This window comes from Symphalangus syndactylus, chromosome 22 (genome assembly GCF_028878055.3).
Source record: "Symphalangus syndactylus isolate Jambi chromosome 22, NHGRI_mSymSyn1-v2.1_pri, whole genome shotgun sequence".
Classification (NCBI taxonomy): domain Eukaryota; kingdom Metazoa; phylum Chordata; class Mammalia; order Primates; family Hylobatidae; genus Symphalangus; species Symphalangus syndactylus.
The window spans coordinates 16,683,424-16,701,954 of NC_072444.2; the positions used below are offsets into that span (position 1 = coordinate 16,683,424).

At 45.0% G+C, this 18,531-nt stretch overlaps 1 protein-coding gene across 17 annotated transcripts in view; it reads left to right on the forward strand.

Annotated features, from left to right (window-relative positions):
• Positions 1-18,531, forward strand: part of HP1BP3 (heterochromatin protein 1 binding protein 3) — a 55,182-nt gene that overhangs the window by 23,733 nt on the left and 12,918 nt on the right. For 10 of the 17 annotated variants that reach the window (XR_008653801.2, XM_055261050.2, XM_055261056.2 and 7 more), the window contains 2 exons: positions 7,149-7,239; positions 14,469-14,628. Coding sequence is in view for 16 of the 17 variants with exons in the window: in XM_055261050.2 (XP_055117025.1) it covers positions 7,149-7,239; positions 14,469-14,628 (251 nt within the window). In the remaining variant the exon portion in view is untranslated. Of the gene's footprint in view, positions 1-7,148; positions 7,240-9,000; positions 10,349-14,468; positions 14,629-15,887; positions 16,334-18,531 lie in introns of those variants that run through there. The other 7 variants (XM_055261058.2, XM_055261059.2, XM_063631662.1 and 4 more) reach the window with 2 other exon arrangements.

Below are 18,531 nucleotides of genomic sequence, written 5' to 3' on the forward strand. Positions count from 1 at the left end.
TACAGAAGACTACCATATTGAATGCACATTGTCCTGATACAGTGTAGTACCAGTATTTACTTGCATTACTGAGGCATACAATTAGAAGTGCTGAGGTTTCAGTCCAGAAGCCACATTTTCAGAAAATCAGTAGTGGTCATCAGAGTGCCAAATTAAAGAGCTAGTGAAATAGTGCAAAAGAAAAGGGAATTGTAGAAGTAGAAAGTTCTAAATTAATGTGCTGATATTTTCATGCTTCTTATATGCTGAGTATAGTGGTAGCAGGCAGACACAATTGTGGATCAAAAATGGGTTGTATGATGCATTTATAGATGGAAACATATTTCGCTATTCTTTAATAAAGAATAAAGTTTATTTGGCTCATGGTACTGCAGGCTGTACAAGAAGCATAGTGCAGGCATCTGCTTCTAGTGAGGGCTTCAGGAAACTTACAGTCATGGTGGAAGGAGGAGCTATTGTATCACATGGCAAGAAAGGGAGCAAGAGAGGAGGGAAAGGTGCCACACTCTTAACCAGATCTCACACTCTTAAAACAACCAGTTGTTTAAACAACCCGCTCATTACGGCCAGGAAGGCACAAAGCCATTCACGAGGGATCCATCCCTATAACTCAAACACCTCCCATTAGGCCCCACCTGCAACACTGGGGATCACATTTCACTTTTATCTCCTTTGTGTGACCCCAAAATATCTGAGACAGGTCTCAGTCAATTTAGAAAGTTTATTTTGCCAAGGTTAAGATTGTGCCCGTGACAGCCTCAGGAGGTCCTGAAAACTTGTGCCCAAGGTGGTCTGGGCACAGCTTGGTTTTACACATTTTAGGGAGACATGAGACATTAATATATGTAAGGTGTACGTTGGTTTGGTCTGGAAAGGTGGGACAACTCAAATCAGGGAGGGGGCTTCCAGGTCATAGGTAAATAAAAGACAGAGTTTCATTCTTTTTGAGTTTCTGATTAGCTTTTTCAAAGGAGACAATCAGATATGCATTTATCTCAGTGAGCAGATGAATGACTTGGAGTTCTGTCTGTCTTTGTCCTCAAGGATTTTCCTTGTGATTAGGGGATTCGTGATTAGGGTTCGTGATTAGGGGATCCCAAGATTTATTTTCCTTTCACAGCCTTTATTCTCTGCTTTTTGGTGAGTGGAGACCATATCCTCCATTTTTTTTTCTTGTAGTTCTGCTCTACTTACATAAGGTAGCATGTTGCTACCAGTGTGCCTTTGCTCCACTTCTTTTGAAACATATTGTCATGACCTTAGGCTGAAACAAAATTTACCTGGTAATGGATGGGTTGTGAACCCAAAGGTGCTAATGAACCTGAAGACCTTTTCTCATGGCCTTTTTAATGGTAATTTTTTCCATTGAAACTTTTTTTCTCTTATGTGAAACCATATTGATTTTCTCTAATTCTTGATTATAATGGAGTCCTGTCATATACACACTTAACTTGAAAATTCAGCCATTCTTGCTTGGCCAAACGAGAGAGGAAGAAAAATACAGTTTCACCAAAGTATAAGTTGTCTATACTTGGTATCTACAATGTCTCCCCTTCCACTTTGTCCACTTTAGTCAGACATTATCCCCACCACTTTAACTGAATATTTTCTGTCAGTCTCCACGTTGCAAATTTCAGTGGTCAGTTTATCGTCCTTACCAGCTGCCCTCTCAATGGCATTTGACACAGTTGATGACTCCTACCTGCTTGAAACATTTTCTTCGCTTGCCTTCCAGGACACCACACCTTCCTGATTTTTCTGAAACCTTTTTACCCTTCCTTTCTCAATCTCCTAAGGATTTCTGCTTTACCTCTTAATAAAGGAGCCCTCAGGGTTATACCTTAGGCCTCTCATCTTTTATGTCCATATTCACTTGGTGATTCCCTTCACTCGCAATGTTTTAAATACCAACTATAAACTACTAATTCACAAATGTATGAATCTAGCCCATACCTCCCTTCTAACTTCAGATTCCTGTATACGGATGCCTGTTCAACATCACCACTTGGATGTCTGATTTAAATGTTGAAAACTGAACTCTTGATCCCCACTCTGCTCCTGCTCCCCCCAAATATCCCTGCATTTCCCACATTATCTTCATTTCAGTTCATGACAGTATTATCTTTCCACGTACTAAAACCAAAAACCCTGGCTTTGTGCTGGTCTCTTCTGTTTATCAGACACCTTTATCTAATCTATAAGCAATTATTTTTGCTCTGTCTTTAAAATATATCAGTAAACAGGCTGGATACTGTGGCTCATGCCTGTAATCCCAGCACTTTGGGAGGCAGGTGGATCACATGAGGTCAGGAGTTCAAGACCAGCCTGGCCAACATGGTGAAACCCCATCTCTACTAAAAATACAAAAAAATTAGCCATGCACGGTGGTGCGCGCCTATAGTTCCAGCTACTCAGGAGGCCAAGGCAAGAGAATCACTTAAACCTGGGAGGCATAGTCTGCAGTGAGCCAAGATCACACCACTGCACTCCACCCTGGGCGACAGAGTGAGGCTCCGTCTCTAAATAAATAAATAAATAAAATATGTCAGTAAACAGACTACTTCTCATCACCTGCACTACTACCATTCTCTTCCAGGCCGCCATCATCTCTCACCTGTATTAGAGCAATAACTTCCTAACTGCTTTTTTCATGCTCCCTTTCAGTATGTTCTTAACATCATAGTGAGAGCGAGACTTTTTTTAAAATGTAAGTTCTATCATGCTTTAAAATTTATTTATTTATGTATTTATTTATTTGAGAAGGAATCTTGTTCTGTTGCCCAGGCTGGAGTGCAGTGGCGTGATCTCGGCTCACTGCAACCTCCACCTCCTGGGTTCAAGCGATTTTCATGTCTCAGCCTCCCAAGTAGCTAGGATTACAGGCTGTGCCACCACACCCGGGTAATTTTTGTATTTTTAGTAGAGACGGAGTTTCACCATGATGGCCAGGCTGGTCTCAAATTCCTGGCCTCCAGTGATCCACCCACCTTGGCCTCCCAAAGGATTACAGACATGAGCCACTGTGCCCAGCCTGTCACTTTTTTTTTTTTTTTTCAAGCTGGGGTCTTGCTCTGTTGCCCAGACTGGAGTATAGTGGCAAGATCGTGGCTCATGGCAACCTCGAACTCCTAGGCTCAAACGATCCTCCCACTGTGGCCTCACAAGTAGCTGGGACTGCAGGAATGTGTCACCACACACAGCTAGTAGTTTTTAAATTGTTTATAGAGACAGAATCTCCCTACATTGCCCAGACTGGTCTTTAACTCCTGGCCTCAAGTGATCCTCCTGCTTCGGCCACCCAGGTGTTCGGATTATGGGTGTGAGCCACTGTGTCCAGTGTCATGTCGCCTTTCTACTCAAACATTGTCTTCCCAATCCCCTCACAGTTAAAAAATCAGTCTTTAGGGCTGGGTGTGGTGGCTCATGTCTGTAATCCCAGCACTTTGGGAGTCTGAGGTGGGTGGATCACAAGGTCAAGAAGAGTTCGAGACCTTCCTGGCCAATATGGTGAAACCCCATCTCTACTAAGCATACAAAAATTAGCCAGGCATGGTGGCACATGCCTGTAATCCCAGCTACTCAGGAGGCTGAGGCAGGAGAATTGCTTGAACCCAGGAGGCAGAGCTTGCAGTGAGCCGAGATTGCGCCAGTACTCCAGCCTGGGCGACAGAGCAAGACTCTGTCTCGGGAAAAAAAAAAATCAGTCTTTAAAATGGCCCACAAGGCACTACACTCCCTTGTATCTCTGGCCTAAACTACTTCTCTTCACTCCCTCACTGGTCTCAGAGCCTTTGTGTTGCATTCCCTTTACCTGAATGTCTTTTTCCCCATAAGCCACTTTGCCATTTCCTTTACTTCCTTAAGTTTTTAGTCTGATGTCATCACCAAAGGCCTGCCGTGACTATTTTTATTATTCTTGTTACTTGGGCATATAAACAGGAGAAGTGTATTTCTCACAGTTGTGCAGACTCGAAGTCTGAGATCAGGGTGCCAGCATGGTTGAGTTCTGTGAGGGCCTCTTCTGAGTTTCAGATTGCCTTCTTCTCATTGTATCCTCACATGACAGAAAGAGCCCTTAATACTTTCTTAAATGTTTTCTTTTGGAAATTTTCAAGCATATACAAAGAAGCATAGAGAACATTAACCATCATACTTAACATCATTCTTTTTTTTTTTGGAGACAGAGTTTTGCTCTTGTTGCCCAGGCTGGAGTGCAATGGCACGATCTTGGCTCACTGCAACCTCCGCCTCCGGGGTTCAAGCAATTCTCCTGCCTCATCAGCCTCCCAAGTAGCTGGGATTAGAGGCGTGCGCCACCACACCCGGCTAATTTTGTATTTTTAGTACAAATGGGGTTTCTCCATGTTGGTCAAGCTGGTGTTGAACTCTTGACCTCAGGTGATCTGCCCGCCTCGGCCTCCCAAAGTGCTGGGATTACAGGTGTGAGCCACCTCGCCCGGCCACTTAAATTATTCTTAACAAAATTAATAATTTCTTAGTATTATCTAGTACCCAGTCCATGTTCAAATGTCCTTAATTGTCTCCAGAATGATATTTTACAGTTGTTTTTCCTGACATGGCCCACACTTTGTATTTGGTTGATAATGACCAACCAAAACTCTCCCGGCCAGGTGCTGCGGTTCACACATGTAATCCCAGCACTTTGGGAGGCCGAAGCAGGAGGATTGCTTGAACCTACAAGTTTGAGACCAGGCTGGGCAACATAGTGGAACCCCCGCTCTGTACAAAAAAAAAAAAATAACAAAAGTTAGCTGGTGTAGTGGCATGTGCCTATAGTCCCAACTACTTGGGAGGCTGAGGTGGCGGAAGGGTTGCTTGAGCCTGGGAGATCGAGGCTGCAGTGAGCCATGATCATACCACTGCACTCCATCCAGAGTGACACAGTGAGATCCTCTCTCAAAAAAAAAAAAAAAAAAAAGGACCAGGCGTGGTGGCTCACACCTGTAATCCCAGCACTGTGGGAGGCTGAGGTGGGCAGATCATGAGGTCAGAAGATCAAGACCATCCTCGCTAACATGGTGAAACCCCGTCTCTACTAAAAGTACCAAAAATTAGCCGGGCGTGGTGGCACGCACCTGTAGTCCCAGCTACTTGGGAGGCTGAGGCAGGAGAATCACTTGAACCTGAGGGGGTGGAGGTTGCAGTGACGCGAGATCGCACCACTGCACTCCAGCCTGGGCGACAGAGGGAGACTCGGTCTCAAAAAAAAAAAAAAAAAAAAGGAGTGTTTAATTCATAGGGTTTAAGTCTCTTAGTATGTGCTAAGCACTTCTTAGGATAGTCCTTGGCACCTAGTAAATGTTCAACTAATGTTATTCTTATTAGTCTCAGTTCCAACTTCTCATAGTATGACCATTACCGCATGCTAAATAGGATTCTAATATTTAAAGACATCATTTTTTTGTTTTGCTTTTTATTTTTTTTTTTTGAGACAGTCTTGTTCCGTTGCCCAGGTTGGATTGCAATGGCACGGTCTCAACTCACTGCAACCTCCGCCTCCCAGGTTCAAATGATTCCCCTGCTTCAGCCTCCTGAGTAGCTGGGACTACAGCTGCCTGACACCATGCCCCGTTAATTTTTTTGTATTTTTAGTAGAGCTACGGTTTCACTATGTTGGCCAGGCTGGTCTCGAACTCCTGATCTCGTGATTCACCCGCCTCGGCCTCCCAAAGTGTTGGGATTACAAGCGTGAGCCACCGCCCCCGGCCAAGACATTGGTTTTTTTATATAACATGCAAGTCACCTTCTTAATTTGATAACAGTGATTTTTTTGCAACCCTAGAAGAAGAACTGGGCATGTTGGGTATATAGAGACTCAGAGCTGGCCTTGAAGAAGGTGTCATTGGAAATTTTCTAGGTCTGTCCTACAGCGTTAGAAGTCAAATGTTAAAGTCTAATCTTCAGCCAGGCGTGGTGCCTCATACCTGTAATCCCAGCACTTCAGGCTGCCTTAGTGAGAGGATTGCTCGAGGCCAGAAGTTGAAGACCAGCCTGGGAAGCATAGACTCCCCCTCTACCAAAACAACAACAACAAAAAACAATTTAGCCAGGCATAGTCGCACACACCTATACACCCAACTAGTCCCAGCTACTTGGGAGGCCGAGGCGGGTGGATTGCTTGAGCCCAGGAGATCGAGGCTGCAGCTAGCCATGATTTGCCACTGCACTACATCCCGGGCAACAGAGTGAGACCCTGTATCCAAAAAAAAAAAATCCTCATGTGAGATGTAACTCACTCCGTTTTTGGCTTTTCTCTATTTATATCAAAAAGTGAGCGTAGCCTAAGATGCAGTTTCATACCCTGTGCTTTTCTCTAAACCTACTAATTTATTTGGAGAACTCTTAGATTCTTAATTTTCAACTCTTAGTTATTTCAAGTGTTCTCTTGATTTTCTTAATTTCATCTATGCTTTTCTAACAGGCCAATGTTCACAGTTAGCCTCAGAGAATTCCAGAGTTGAATGAGACTTTTAAGATAACCATCCTTTGCTTGATTACTCAGTTTGATCACGGTTGTGGTCCAGTGGCAACCAGTGGTGGGTGGGTTTTTGGAGTGCCTTGGCAATTTAGAAATTGGTTCTATATGGTATGAGATTCTGTATGTATAGATAATGACTTAGCTTCTTTACTTGAAAGAAAAGAGTACCTCTTGTTAAGGATGCCAGCAATTTGTTACTACTTTTTTTCATTTTAACAAACTAATACATATAATAATAATCAGAGGCTGGGTGCAGTGGCTCATGCCTGTAATCCCAGCACTTTGGGAGGCCAAGTCAGGCAGATCACTTGAGGTCGGGAGTTCGAGACCAGCCCGACCAACATGGAGAAACCCCATCTCTACTAAAAATGCAAAATTAGCCGTGTGTGGTGGCACATGCCTGTTATCCAAGCTACTCGGGAGGCTGAGGCAGGAGAATTGCTTGAACCCGGGAAGCCGAGGTTGCAGTGAGCCAATATCGTGCCATTGTACTCCAGCCTGGGCGACAAGAGCAAAACTCCATCTCAAAAAAAAATAATAATAATAATAGTAATCAGAACTTTAGATCTGGGAATAAACCTGTATCTATTTCTTTACATTTTTCTTTCATTAATGTATTTATCACTATTTTTTTTGTTTTTCTTTGCAGGCCTCAGCTGTTGAAGAACGCTCTGCAGAGAGCAGTAGAGAGAGGCCAATTAGAACAGATAACTGGCAAAGGTGCTTCGGGGACATTCCAGGTTAGAGATCAGAGGCCTGGTTGTGGAGAAGTGCTTCTTAAAGTTTTTGGTTTCAGGACCTCCTTATACTGTAAAAATTTATTGAGGACCTCAGAGAAGTTTTGTTCATGTGGGTTATATCTGTCAACATTTACTGTCTTAGAAATTAACACTGAGGTTTGGGTGCGGTGGCTCACACTTGTAATCCCAGCACTTTGGGAGGCTGAGGCAGGTGGATCACCTGCAGCTGGGAGTTCGAGACCAGCCTGGTGAAACCCTGTCGTCTCCACTAAAAATACAAAAATGAGCTGGGTGTGGGGGCACATGCCTGTAGTCCCAACTACTTGGGAGGCTGAGGCAGGAGAATCACTTGAACGCGGGAGGTGGAGGTTGCATTAAGCCGAGATCGCACCACTGTGCTCTAGCCTAGGTGACAGAGCAAGATTCCATCTCAAAAAAACAAACAAACAAAAACAAAGAAATTAACACTGAGGAAAAATTTAAATATTTATTGATTTACTTTAAAATACTAGTAGAAAACCCATTACATATTAACATAAATGACATATTTTTTAGTGAAAAATAGCTGTCCTCCCCCTGCCACCAGCCTTTTTTTTGAGACAGTGTTTCGCTCTGTTTCCCAGGCTGGAGTGCAGTGGCACAATCACAGCTCACTGTAGCCTCTATCTCCCAGGTTCAAGAGATCCTCCAGTGTCAGCCTCCCAAAGTGCTGGGATTATAGGTGTGAGCCTATAATCCGTCTTCCCCAATTTTTTTTTTTTTTTTAATGAGAAGTCGTCAGGCACTGTTTACATTTTTGCAAACATCCTTACAACTAGCATAACAGAAGACAGCTAGTATCTGTTCCAGTTTATTTTGGGTTACTTATTTGAAGAAAATCTAACCTTACACAGAAATACAATTAGAAAAGGATAGAATATTTTAAGATAACTTTCAGATAGTTGTAGAAATTATTCTTTGCTACTACACCAAAACTCAACAAATCGTTATTTTTTTAACAGCTTTATTGAGGTTGATTTGCATACCATATACAATTTAATTTATATAATTACAGTTTATAATTCAGTGATTTTCAGTAACTTTATAGAGTTGTACAACTATCACAGTCCAATTTTCGAACATTTCTGTCACCCAAAAAAGATCCCTTGTAGCCATTTGCAGTCACTCCCTATTCCACCAGCAGCCTCAGGCAACCTCTAGTCTATTCCCTCTCTCTGCAGATTTGCATTTTGTTCACATTTCATGTGGATAGAATCTAGAATCATGTACTATGTGATCTTTTGTGTCTGGCTGCTTTTGGCATGATGTTTTTGAATTTTATCCACGTTGCAGCATGTACCGGTACTTTCATTCTTTTTTATTGTCCAATAGCATTTCATTCTATGGATGTCACATTTTGTTTATCCATTCATGAGATGATGATGGACATTTGGATTCTTTCTACTTTTCAGCTAATTATGCATAATATTGCCTGTGAACATTTATGTTCAAGTCTGTGTGTGGATATGTTTTTAGGACTTGCTGGGCCATACGGTAAATTTATGTTCTAAGAAACTGGCAGTGTTTATAAGGGTTCAAGTTGTTTTGTTTTGAGATAGGGTCTCACTCTGTCACCCAGGCTAGAGTGCAGTGGTGTGATCTCCGCTCACTGCAACCTCTACCTCCCTGGCTCAAGTAATCCTCCCATCTTAGCCTCCCTAGTAGCTGGGATTATAGGCGCGCACCACCACCATGCCTGATTAATTTTTGTATTTTTTGTAGAAATGGGGTTTCACCATGTTGCCCAGGCTGCTCTTGAACTCCTGGGTTCAATGAAGTAGTCTGCCTGCCTCAGCTTCCCAAAGTGTTGGAATTACAGGTGTGATCCACCACACCTGACCAGGGCTCAAGTTTCTCCATCTCCTCCTCAACATTTGTTACTCTTTTTTATTATAGCCATACTAGTGGATATAGGGTATCTCACTGTAGTTTTTATTGGCATTTCCCTAATAATTACTGATGTTGAGCATCTCTTGTGCTTAAGGCCATTTGTTTATTGTCTGTAGTGAAATGTGTATTCAAATCTTTTGCCCATTTTTAAAATGGGGTTGGTTGTTCGTTAACAAGAATTCATTACTCTAGATATAAAGTCTCATCAGGTTTTTTCCCCATTCTGTGGCTTTCTCAGTAGTATCTTTTGAAGTGTTTACTTTTTGATGAAGTCCTATTTATCATTTTTAAAAATTGCTTTTTCAGTTTTATGGTTATCTAAGAAACATTGCCTAATTAAAGGTAATGAAAATTTACTTGTACGTTTTAGAGTTTTATAATTTTGGCTCTTACATTTAGGTCTGTGATCTATATTGTTTTGTTTATAGTGAGAGATAAGGGTATGATTTATCTTTCTGCATGTGGGTATCTGATTATCCCAGCACCTTTTATTGAAAAGACCGTCCCTTCCCTATTGAATTGCTGTAGCATCTTATGAAAATCAATTGACCATAAATATAAGGGTTTATTTCTGGATTCTGAGTTCTCTTTTGTTGTTCTGTATGTGTATCCTACATGCCAGTACTGCACTGTCTTATTGACTGTAGCTTTATAGTGAATTTTGAAATTTGGAATTATAAGCCCTGTAACTTTTTCAGGAATGTTTTGACTATGCCGGGTCCCGTACAGTTCCATACAAATTGTCCATTTCTGCGGGAAAAAAAAAAAAAACAAAAACAGCTGGAGTTTTGGTAGGAATTGCCTTGAACCTTTAGATCAATTTGGGGAGACTCACTGTCTTTACAATGTTGAGTTTTCCAATCCATGACACAGAGGTCTCTTTATTTAATTTCTCTCAGCAGTCTTTTGTAGTTTTCAGTGTACAAGTCTTGAATTTTTTTTGTTAAATTTATTGCCTAGTATTTTATTCTTTTTCCATGCTGTCATGAATGGTGGAAGTGTTTTCTAATTTTCGTTTTCAGGTTGTTCATGCTAACCTGTAGAAATACAATTGATTTGTCCATTGCTCTCGTATGAACTCTTGCTGAACTCACCAGTTGTAGTAGTTTCTTTGTGAATTCCTTACAGTTTTCTATATATAGGATCCGTTATCTGCAAATAAAGAGCATTTTACTTCTTCGTTTCTAGTCTGGATGTCTTTTACTTCTTCTGATTGCGTGATTTCTCTAGATTAACCTCCATTACAGTGTTGAATAGAAGTGGTAACAGCAGACATCTTCGCCTTGTTCCACATCCTGGAGAGAAAGCATTCAGTCCTTCACAAGTTAGCTGTAGGTTTTTCATAGATACCTATTGTCAGGTTGAGCAAGTTCCCTTCTATACTGCTAGTTTCCTGGGAGTTTTTATCATGAATGGCTATTGGATTTGTCAAGTGGTTTTTCAGTGTCTGTTGAGATGATTGTGTGGTTTGTGTCCTTTGTTCATATGGTCTGTTAACATTATTTGTTTTGTGGTAAATTCTTTAAAGTTTAGTTGCCATGTGAAACCTGAAACCATAATCAGTGAATTTCTTGGACTATGTTACCTTAAAATTCATTGAACTTTGAATAGATATTTTAATCCTTCATAATTTTGTTGCACGATACATTGGTCATTTGAAAAATAGTGGCACAGAGTTACATAGATTTTCCAAATGTTGGCATTTTATTATATACGATAACAAAAATTATAATCAGTGGTATTGGCCATTGATCTTATAAGAACAGTATTTAAGTATTGGGAAGATAACGGACTCACAGTGATGGACACAAGTTTTTCAGAATTTAAATTTTCTCTTGAAAGGTTGAATTTTATGATTGGCAGTGAATACTATTATTTTTTGACATGACTGGCTCTTTTAGTTCATTTTCAAGATACTGTCTACCTCATAACCAAGTCTGAATAGTGATAGGTTAGCTGTCAGTTATTTCTTCAAGTAAAAAAAGTATTCCAGGCCAGGCGCGGTGGCTCACGCCTGTAATCCCAGCACTTTGGGAGGCCGAGGTGGGCGAATCACGAGGTCAGGAGATCCAGACCATCCTGGCTAACATGGTGAAACCCAATCTGTAGTAAAAATACAAAAAAGTAGCTGGGCATGGTGGCACATGCCTGCAATCCCAGCTACTCGGGAGGCTGAGGCAGGAGAATCCCTTGAACCCAGGAGGTGGAGGTTGCAGTGAGCCTAGATCATGCCACTGCACTCCAGCCTGGGTGACAGAATGAGACTCCATCTCAAAAAAAAAAAAAAAAAAAAAAAAAGTGTTCCAAGAAAAGTGCAGCTAATTCAGCTCATAACTTTAATAATTACACAAGTGCTTTTCCTGGATACCATCATGTCTACATATGTAGCAGATACGGATTATGTGGTTCTTCCTGTTTCATCCCATAAAATATTCTAAAGACACATACTCAAAAGTTGAGATTTAATAAAATAATTTTTAGTACTTTATCAAGGGCATTCTAAGTGAGTTGGTCCTCTTTTTTTAAACCATAAGACAATAACCACATTTTTTGTGCCTCTGCCTTTATCTGTGGTAAGCTGACAGCAGTTTTACCCACCATTGCTTCTGCACCATCAGCGTAAATGTCAAAATAGTGAAAAGGCCAGGTGCAGTGGCTCACACCTGTAATCCCAGCACTTTGGGATGCTGAGGCGGGTGGTTTACCTGGTCAGGAGTTTGAGGCCAGCCTGGCCAACGTGGTGAAACCCCATCTCTACTGAGAATGCAAAAATTAGCCAGGTGTGGTGGCGGGCACCTGTAGTCCCAGCTACTCGGGAGGTAGATGCAGGAGAATTGCTTGAATCCGGGAGGCGGAGGTTGCAGTGAGCCAAGACCGCGCCATTACGCTCCAGCCTGGGCAACAGAGCAAAACTCTGTCTCCAAAAAAAAAGACAATGAAAAAGCAGATCACATCTTAGGTTTTTGTTTGTTTGTTTTTTGAGATGGAGTCTCGTTGCAGTGAGTACAGTGGCTCGATCTCGGCTCACTGCAACCTCCACCTCCCGGGTTCAAGCGATTCTCCTGCCCCAGCCTCCCAAGTAGCTGGGATTACAGGCATGCACCACCATGCCCGGCTAATTTTTGTATTTTTAGTAGAGATGGGGTTTCACCGTGTTGGCCAGGCTGGTCTCGAGCTCCTGACCTCAGGTGATCCACCCGCCTCAGCCTCCCAAAGTGCTGGGATTACAGGCATGTGAGCCACTGCGCCTGGCCTATCTTAGTTTTATTATGCAAATAGTTTTGACCTTGCAGATCCTCTGAAAGGGTCTCAGGAACCCAGATGATTGTAATCAGACCATTCTTTAAGAACCACTAAACAGTTTTGTAGAGCATTTCTGGTTTTCTCGTTTTCCCTTTTTGCATATTATTGCTAACTTTGTTCCCACACCTTTCATTTTCGAAGTATGCTATGTAATTTTCTTTTGTATGATACTTTTTTTTTTTTTTTAGTTTATTTGTTTTTAGAGACAGAGTCTTGGTCTGTCACTCAGGCTGGAGTATAGTGATGTAATCATAGCTCACTGTAGCCTCAACTTCCTGGGCTTAAGCCATCCTCCCACCTCACTCTTTCATGTAGGTAGGACTACAGGCATGCTGCCATTCATAGCTAGTTTTTTTATTTTTAGTAGAGAGAGGGTCTCACTATGTCGCCCAGGTTGGTCTTGAACTCTTGGCCTCAAGCAGTCCTCCCCCATTAGCCTCCCACAGTACTGGGATTACAGGTATGAACTACCGTGCTCCCTGACACCCTAAATTTTTATCAAAATTTTTCATTGCTATTTTCCTCATAGGATTATAAAAGGGCTATTTATTGTTTTTTATAACTACAGCTGACCCTTGAACAACATAGGGATTAAAGGTGTAGATCCCCCATGCAGTAAAAAAAAAATTCATATATAACTTTAAATTCCCAGAAAACTTGACTATCAATAGCCTACTGTTGACCGGAAGCCTTACAAACAGTTAATACACATTTTGTATGTTGTATGTATTATATAATGTACTCTTACAATAAAGCAAGCTAGAGAAAAGAAAATGTTATTGAGAAAATCATAAGAAAGAGGAAATATGGCTGGCCACAGTGGCTCTTATCTGTAATCCCAACACGTCAGGAGGCTGAGGCAGGCGGATCTCCTGAGGGCTGGAGTTCGAGACCAGCCTGGCCAACATGGTGAAACCACGTCTCTACTAAAAATAAAAAATTAGCCAGGCCTGGTGGTGGGCGCCTGTAATCCCAGCTACTCGGGAAGTTGAGGCAGGAGAATTTCTTAAACCCAGGAGACCGAGGTTGCAGTGAGCTGAAACCACACCATTGCAATCCAGCCTGGGCAACAGAGCGAGACTCCATCTCAAAAAAAAAAAAAAAAAAAAGAGAGAGAGAAAATATATTTACTGTTCATTAAGTGGAAGTGGATGATCGTAAATGTCTTTATCCTTGTCATCTTTGAGTTGAGTAGGCTGAGGAGGACAAGGAGGTGTTGGTCTTGCTGTCTTGGGGTGGCAGGCAGAGGCAGAAGAAAATCCACATATAAGTGGACCAGCACAGATAAAATTGTGTTGTGTTCAAGGGTCAGCTATACTTCATTTTTCAGATTCAGAAAAGTGAAGTATTCTCAAATAAAATAATCTTTTTTTATTTTATTTTATTTTATTTTTAGACAGAATCTTCCTCTGTCGCCGAGGCTGGAGTTCAGTGGCATGATTTCGGCACACTGCAGCGCCGCCTCTTGGTTTCAAGTGATTCTCTTACCTCAGCCTCCCAAGTAGCTGGGACCACAGGCACCTGCCACACCTGGCTATTTTTTTTGTTTGTTTGTATTTTTAGTAGAGACAGGTTTCGCCATGTTGGCCAGGCTGGTCTCGAACTCTTGGCCTTAAGTGATCTGCATGCCTCTGCCTCCCAAAGTGCTGGGGCTATAGGTGTGAGCACCCAGCCAAAAGAATCTTAATTTTTAGGGACATAACTGGTTAACCTGCTTATTGGGTACAGTTGTCGGTATCTTTGGGTTAGGTTGGCTATTATTTTAGGGTGGATGGAGGGTAGATGGAAGGAGAAAATATCCATAGGAGGGTTGGGACTTCTCAGTTAGATTGAATACCTGTTGAATGAGAAGAGAAAGTCCCTAAGCTGACAATTTATTGTAAAACATATCTGTGCTAATGCAGGAACTCCGACCCACCTGGTGCAGAGGAGTCTTGTCTTGACCTGCTTTGGGAGAGTGTTGTCTTGATGCTTTTCTCTTCCTCCTTGGAAAACAGCTGAAGAAATCAGGGGAGAAACCCCTGCTTGGTGGAAGCCTGATGGAATATGCAATCTTGTCTGCCATTGCTGCCATGAATGAGCCGAAGACCTGCTCTACCACTGCTCTGAAGAAGTATGTCCTAGAGAATCACCCAGGAACCAATTCTAACTACCAAAGTAAGACTCAGTTGTGTATATTTAACTGGGATTAGGAGAATTTTCTTTTGAAAAAACCATGGAGTGCCAGGCGCTGTGGCTCACGCCTGTAATCCCAGCACTTCGGGAGGCTGAGGTGGGCAGATCACGGGGTCGGGAGTTTGAGACCAGTCTGGCCAACATAGTGAAACCCCATCTCTACTACAAATACAAAAAAATTAACAGGGTGTAGTGGTGTGTGTCTGTAGTCCCAGCTACTCGGGAGGCTGAGGCAGGAGAAACGCATGAACCCAGGAGGTGGAGGTTGCATTGAGCCAAGATTGCGCCATTGTACTCCAGTCCGGGTGACAGTTGCAAGACTATGTATCAAAAAAAAAAAAAAAAAAAAAAATAGAGATCATGCTATTAATGTCAGAGTATTAACTACTGACTGTGAAAACCAAGAGGGAAGGCTGGGCGCAGTGGCTCACGCTTGTAATCCCAGCACTTTGGGAGGCCGAGGCGGGCGGATCACGAGGTCAGGAGATCGAGACCAAACCTGGCTAACACAGTGAAACCCCGTCTCTACTAAAAATACAAAAAATTAGCTGGGCGTGGTGGTGGGCGCCTGTAGTCCCAGCTACTGGGGAGGCTGAGGCAGGAGAGTGACTTGAACCTGGGAGGCGGAGCTTGCAGTGAGCCGAGATTGCGCCACTGCACTCCAGCCTAGGCAACAGAGCGAGACTCCGTCTCAAAAAAAAAAAAAAAAAAAAAAAACCAAGAGGGAACAGCTTTACAAATTTAATATTTACAAAAACAAAAATAATCAAAACTGAATTCTTAATTTAAAGCATCTGCATATAAGAAGTTGCTTTTACTTTACTGTAAAGATTTTTCTGATATTGTAATTTAGATAAATCTCTAGGTTCAAAGCAACTAAATTATAGTATATTTTTTCCTACTTCTGAATGTTCATCAAAAACATCTAATTTTACTTTGAAACGAAGCCAGGATTTTAGAGTACTTACTACTTATATTATTTCTTATTAACCTAAGCCCCACAACAGAAAATACTTTATTTCAGTAAAGTATATTTACTCTAGGAGGTGCTAATTTGAGATGAGACACCCTGCCTCACCAGCATTATCAAGTATGGATTGGTGAGACTGGGTGACTTCTCAATGAACTATTAGAAGAGGCACAATGTTGTAGGGTGAGGGATATGGAAATTAACAGAAGACGACAATCTAGAATATATTATTGTAAATTAAAAGGTAATTTTGAAATCTTTTTTTTTTTAGATGGAGTCTTGCTGTGTTGCCCAGGCTGGGGAGTGCAGTGGTGCGATCTCGGCTCACTGCCAGCTCCACCTCCCCTGGGTTCACTCCATTCTCCTGCCTCCGCCTCCTGAGTGGCTGGGACTACAGGCACCTGCCACCACCCCTGGCTAATTTTTTGTTTTTGTATTATTATTATTTTTTTTTTTTAGTAGACACAGGGTTTCACCGTGTTAGCCAACATGATCTCGATCTCCTTACCTCGTGATCTGCCCGCCTTAGCCTCCCAAAGTGCTGGGATTACAGGCGTGAGCTGCCGCTCCCGGCCTATTTCTATTTGCCAAATGTTTTTTTTTTTTTTTTTAATTAATTTTTTTTTGCATACAAAAACAATAAACATTTTCTAAAAAATACATACAAACAAAAAGATGCGTATCAAACATATTAGGAAGGTTGCACATGGGAAGTCGGGGAATAGAAATGGGGGGTGGGAGTTAAAATAAATGAGAGAGGGACTTTATATGGATCAGTGATAATAACTCAATCCTCTATTTGACAAAGAAGAGGGAGAAGGAAGAGGAAGAAAAAGAAAGTGGGATAAAGGATCAGAAAGGGAGGAAAATAGAAAAAATTAGAGTATGACTCCAGGGTAGACCTGTTTTGTTGTCACTGAGTTGGTTGGTTGGTTTGTCTGTTGTATTTTTCATGTTTCGCCAAGTTGGCCAGACTGGGCTCGAACTCCTAGCCCGAAGTGATCAACCCGCCTCGCCCCCCAGAGTGCCGGGACCACAGGCGTGAGCCACCACGTCCAGCCCCCACATTGCTTCTGGCCTCCGTGGTAGACCTCCCAGACGGAGCGGCCGGGCAGAGGCGCTCCTCACTTCTTCCCAGACACGGGGCGGCCGGGCAGAGGTGCTCCTCACTTCCCAGACGGGGCGGCCAGGCAGAGACGCTCCTCACTTCTTCCCAGATGATAGGTGGCCGGGCAGAGGCGCTCCTCACTTCCCAGACGATGGGTGGCCGGGCAGAGGCGCTCCTCACTTCCCAGACGGGGCGGCCGGGCAGAGGCGCTCCCCACTTCCCAGACGGGGCGGCCGGGCAGAGGCGCTCCTCACTTCCCAGACGATGGGTGGCCGGGCAGAGGCGCTCCTCACTTCCCAGACGATGGGTGGCCGGGCAGAGGTGCTCCTCACTTCTTCCCGGACGGGGCGGCCAGGCAGAGGCGCTCCTCACTTCTTCCCGGACGGGGTGGCCGGGCAGAGGCGCTCCTCACTTCTTCCCAGACGGGGCGGCCGGGCAGAGGCGCTCCTCACTTCCCAGACGGGGCAGCCGGGCAGAGGCGCTCCTCACTTCTTCCCAGACGGGGCGGTCGGGCAGAGGTGCTCCTCACTTCTTCCCAGACGAGGCAGCCGGGCAGAGGCGATCCTCACTTCCTCCCAGATGGGGCGGCCGGGCAGAGGTGCTCCTCACCTCCCAGACGATAGGTGGCCGGGCAGAGGCGCTGTTCACTTCTTCCCGGACGGGGCGGCCTGGCAGAGGCGCTCCTCACTTCTTCCCGGACGGGGCGGCCGGGCAGAGGCGCTCCTCACTTCCCAGACGGGGCGGCCGGGCAGAGGCGCTCCTCACTTCTTCCCAGACGGGGCGGCCGGGCAGAGGCGCTCCTCACTTCTTCCCGGACGGGGCGGCCGGACAGAGGCGCTCCTCACTTCTTCCCGGACGGGGCGGCCGGGCAGAGGCGCTCCTCACTTCTTCCCGGACGGGGCGGCCGGGCAGAGGCGCTCCTCACTTCTTCCCGGACGGGGCGGCCGGGCAGAGGTGCTCCTCACTTCCTCCCGGACGGGGCGGCCGGGCAGAGGCGCTCCTCACCTCCCAGACGATAGGTGGCCGGGCAGAGGCGCTCCTCACTTCCCAGACGGGGCGGCCGGGCAGAGGCGCTCCTCACTTCTTCCCGGACGGGGCGGCTGGGCAGAGGCGCTCCTCACTTCTTCCCGGACGAGGCGGCCGGGCAGAGGCGCTCCTCACTTCTTCCCGGACGGGGCGGCCGGGCAGAGGCGCTCCTCGCTTCTTCCCGGAAGGGGCGGCCGGGCAGAGGTGCTCCTCACTTCCTCCCGGACGGGGCGGCCGGGCAGAGGCGCTCCTCACCTCCCAGACGATAGGTGGCCGGGCAGAGGCGCTCCTCACTTCCCAGACGATGGGTGGCCGGGCAGAGGCGCTCCTCACTTCCCAGACGATGGGTGGCCGGGCAGAGGCGCTCCTCACTTCCCAGACAGGGCGGCCAGGCAGAGGGGCTCCTCACTTCTTCCCGGACGGGGCGGCCAGGCAGAGGTGCTCCTCACTTCCTCCTGGACGGGGCGGCCGGGCAGAGGCGCTCCTCACCTCCCAGACGATAGGTGGCCGGGCAGAGGCGCTCCTCACTTCCCAGACGGGGCGGCCGGGCAGAGGCGCTCCTCACTTCTTCCCGGACGGGGCGGCCGGGCAGAGGCGCTCCTCGCTTCTTCCCGGACGGGGCGGCCGGGCAGAGGTGCTCCTCACTTCCTCCCGGACGGGGCGGCCGGGCAGAGGCGCTCCTCACCTCCCAGACGATAGGTGGCCGGGCAGAGGCGCTCCTCACTTCCCAGACGATGGGTGGCCGGGCAGAGGCGCTCCTCACTTCCCAGACGATGGGTGG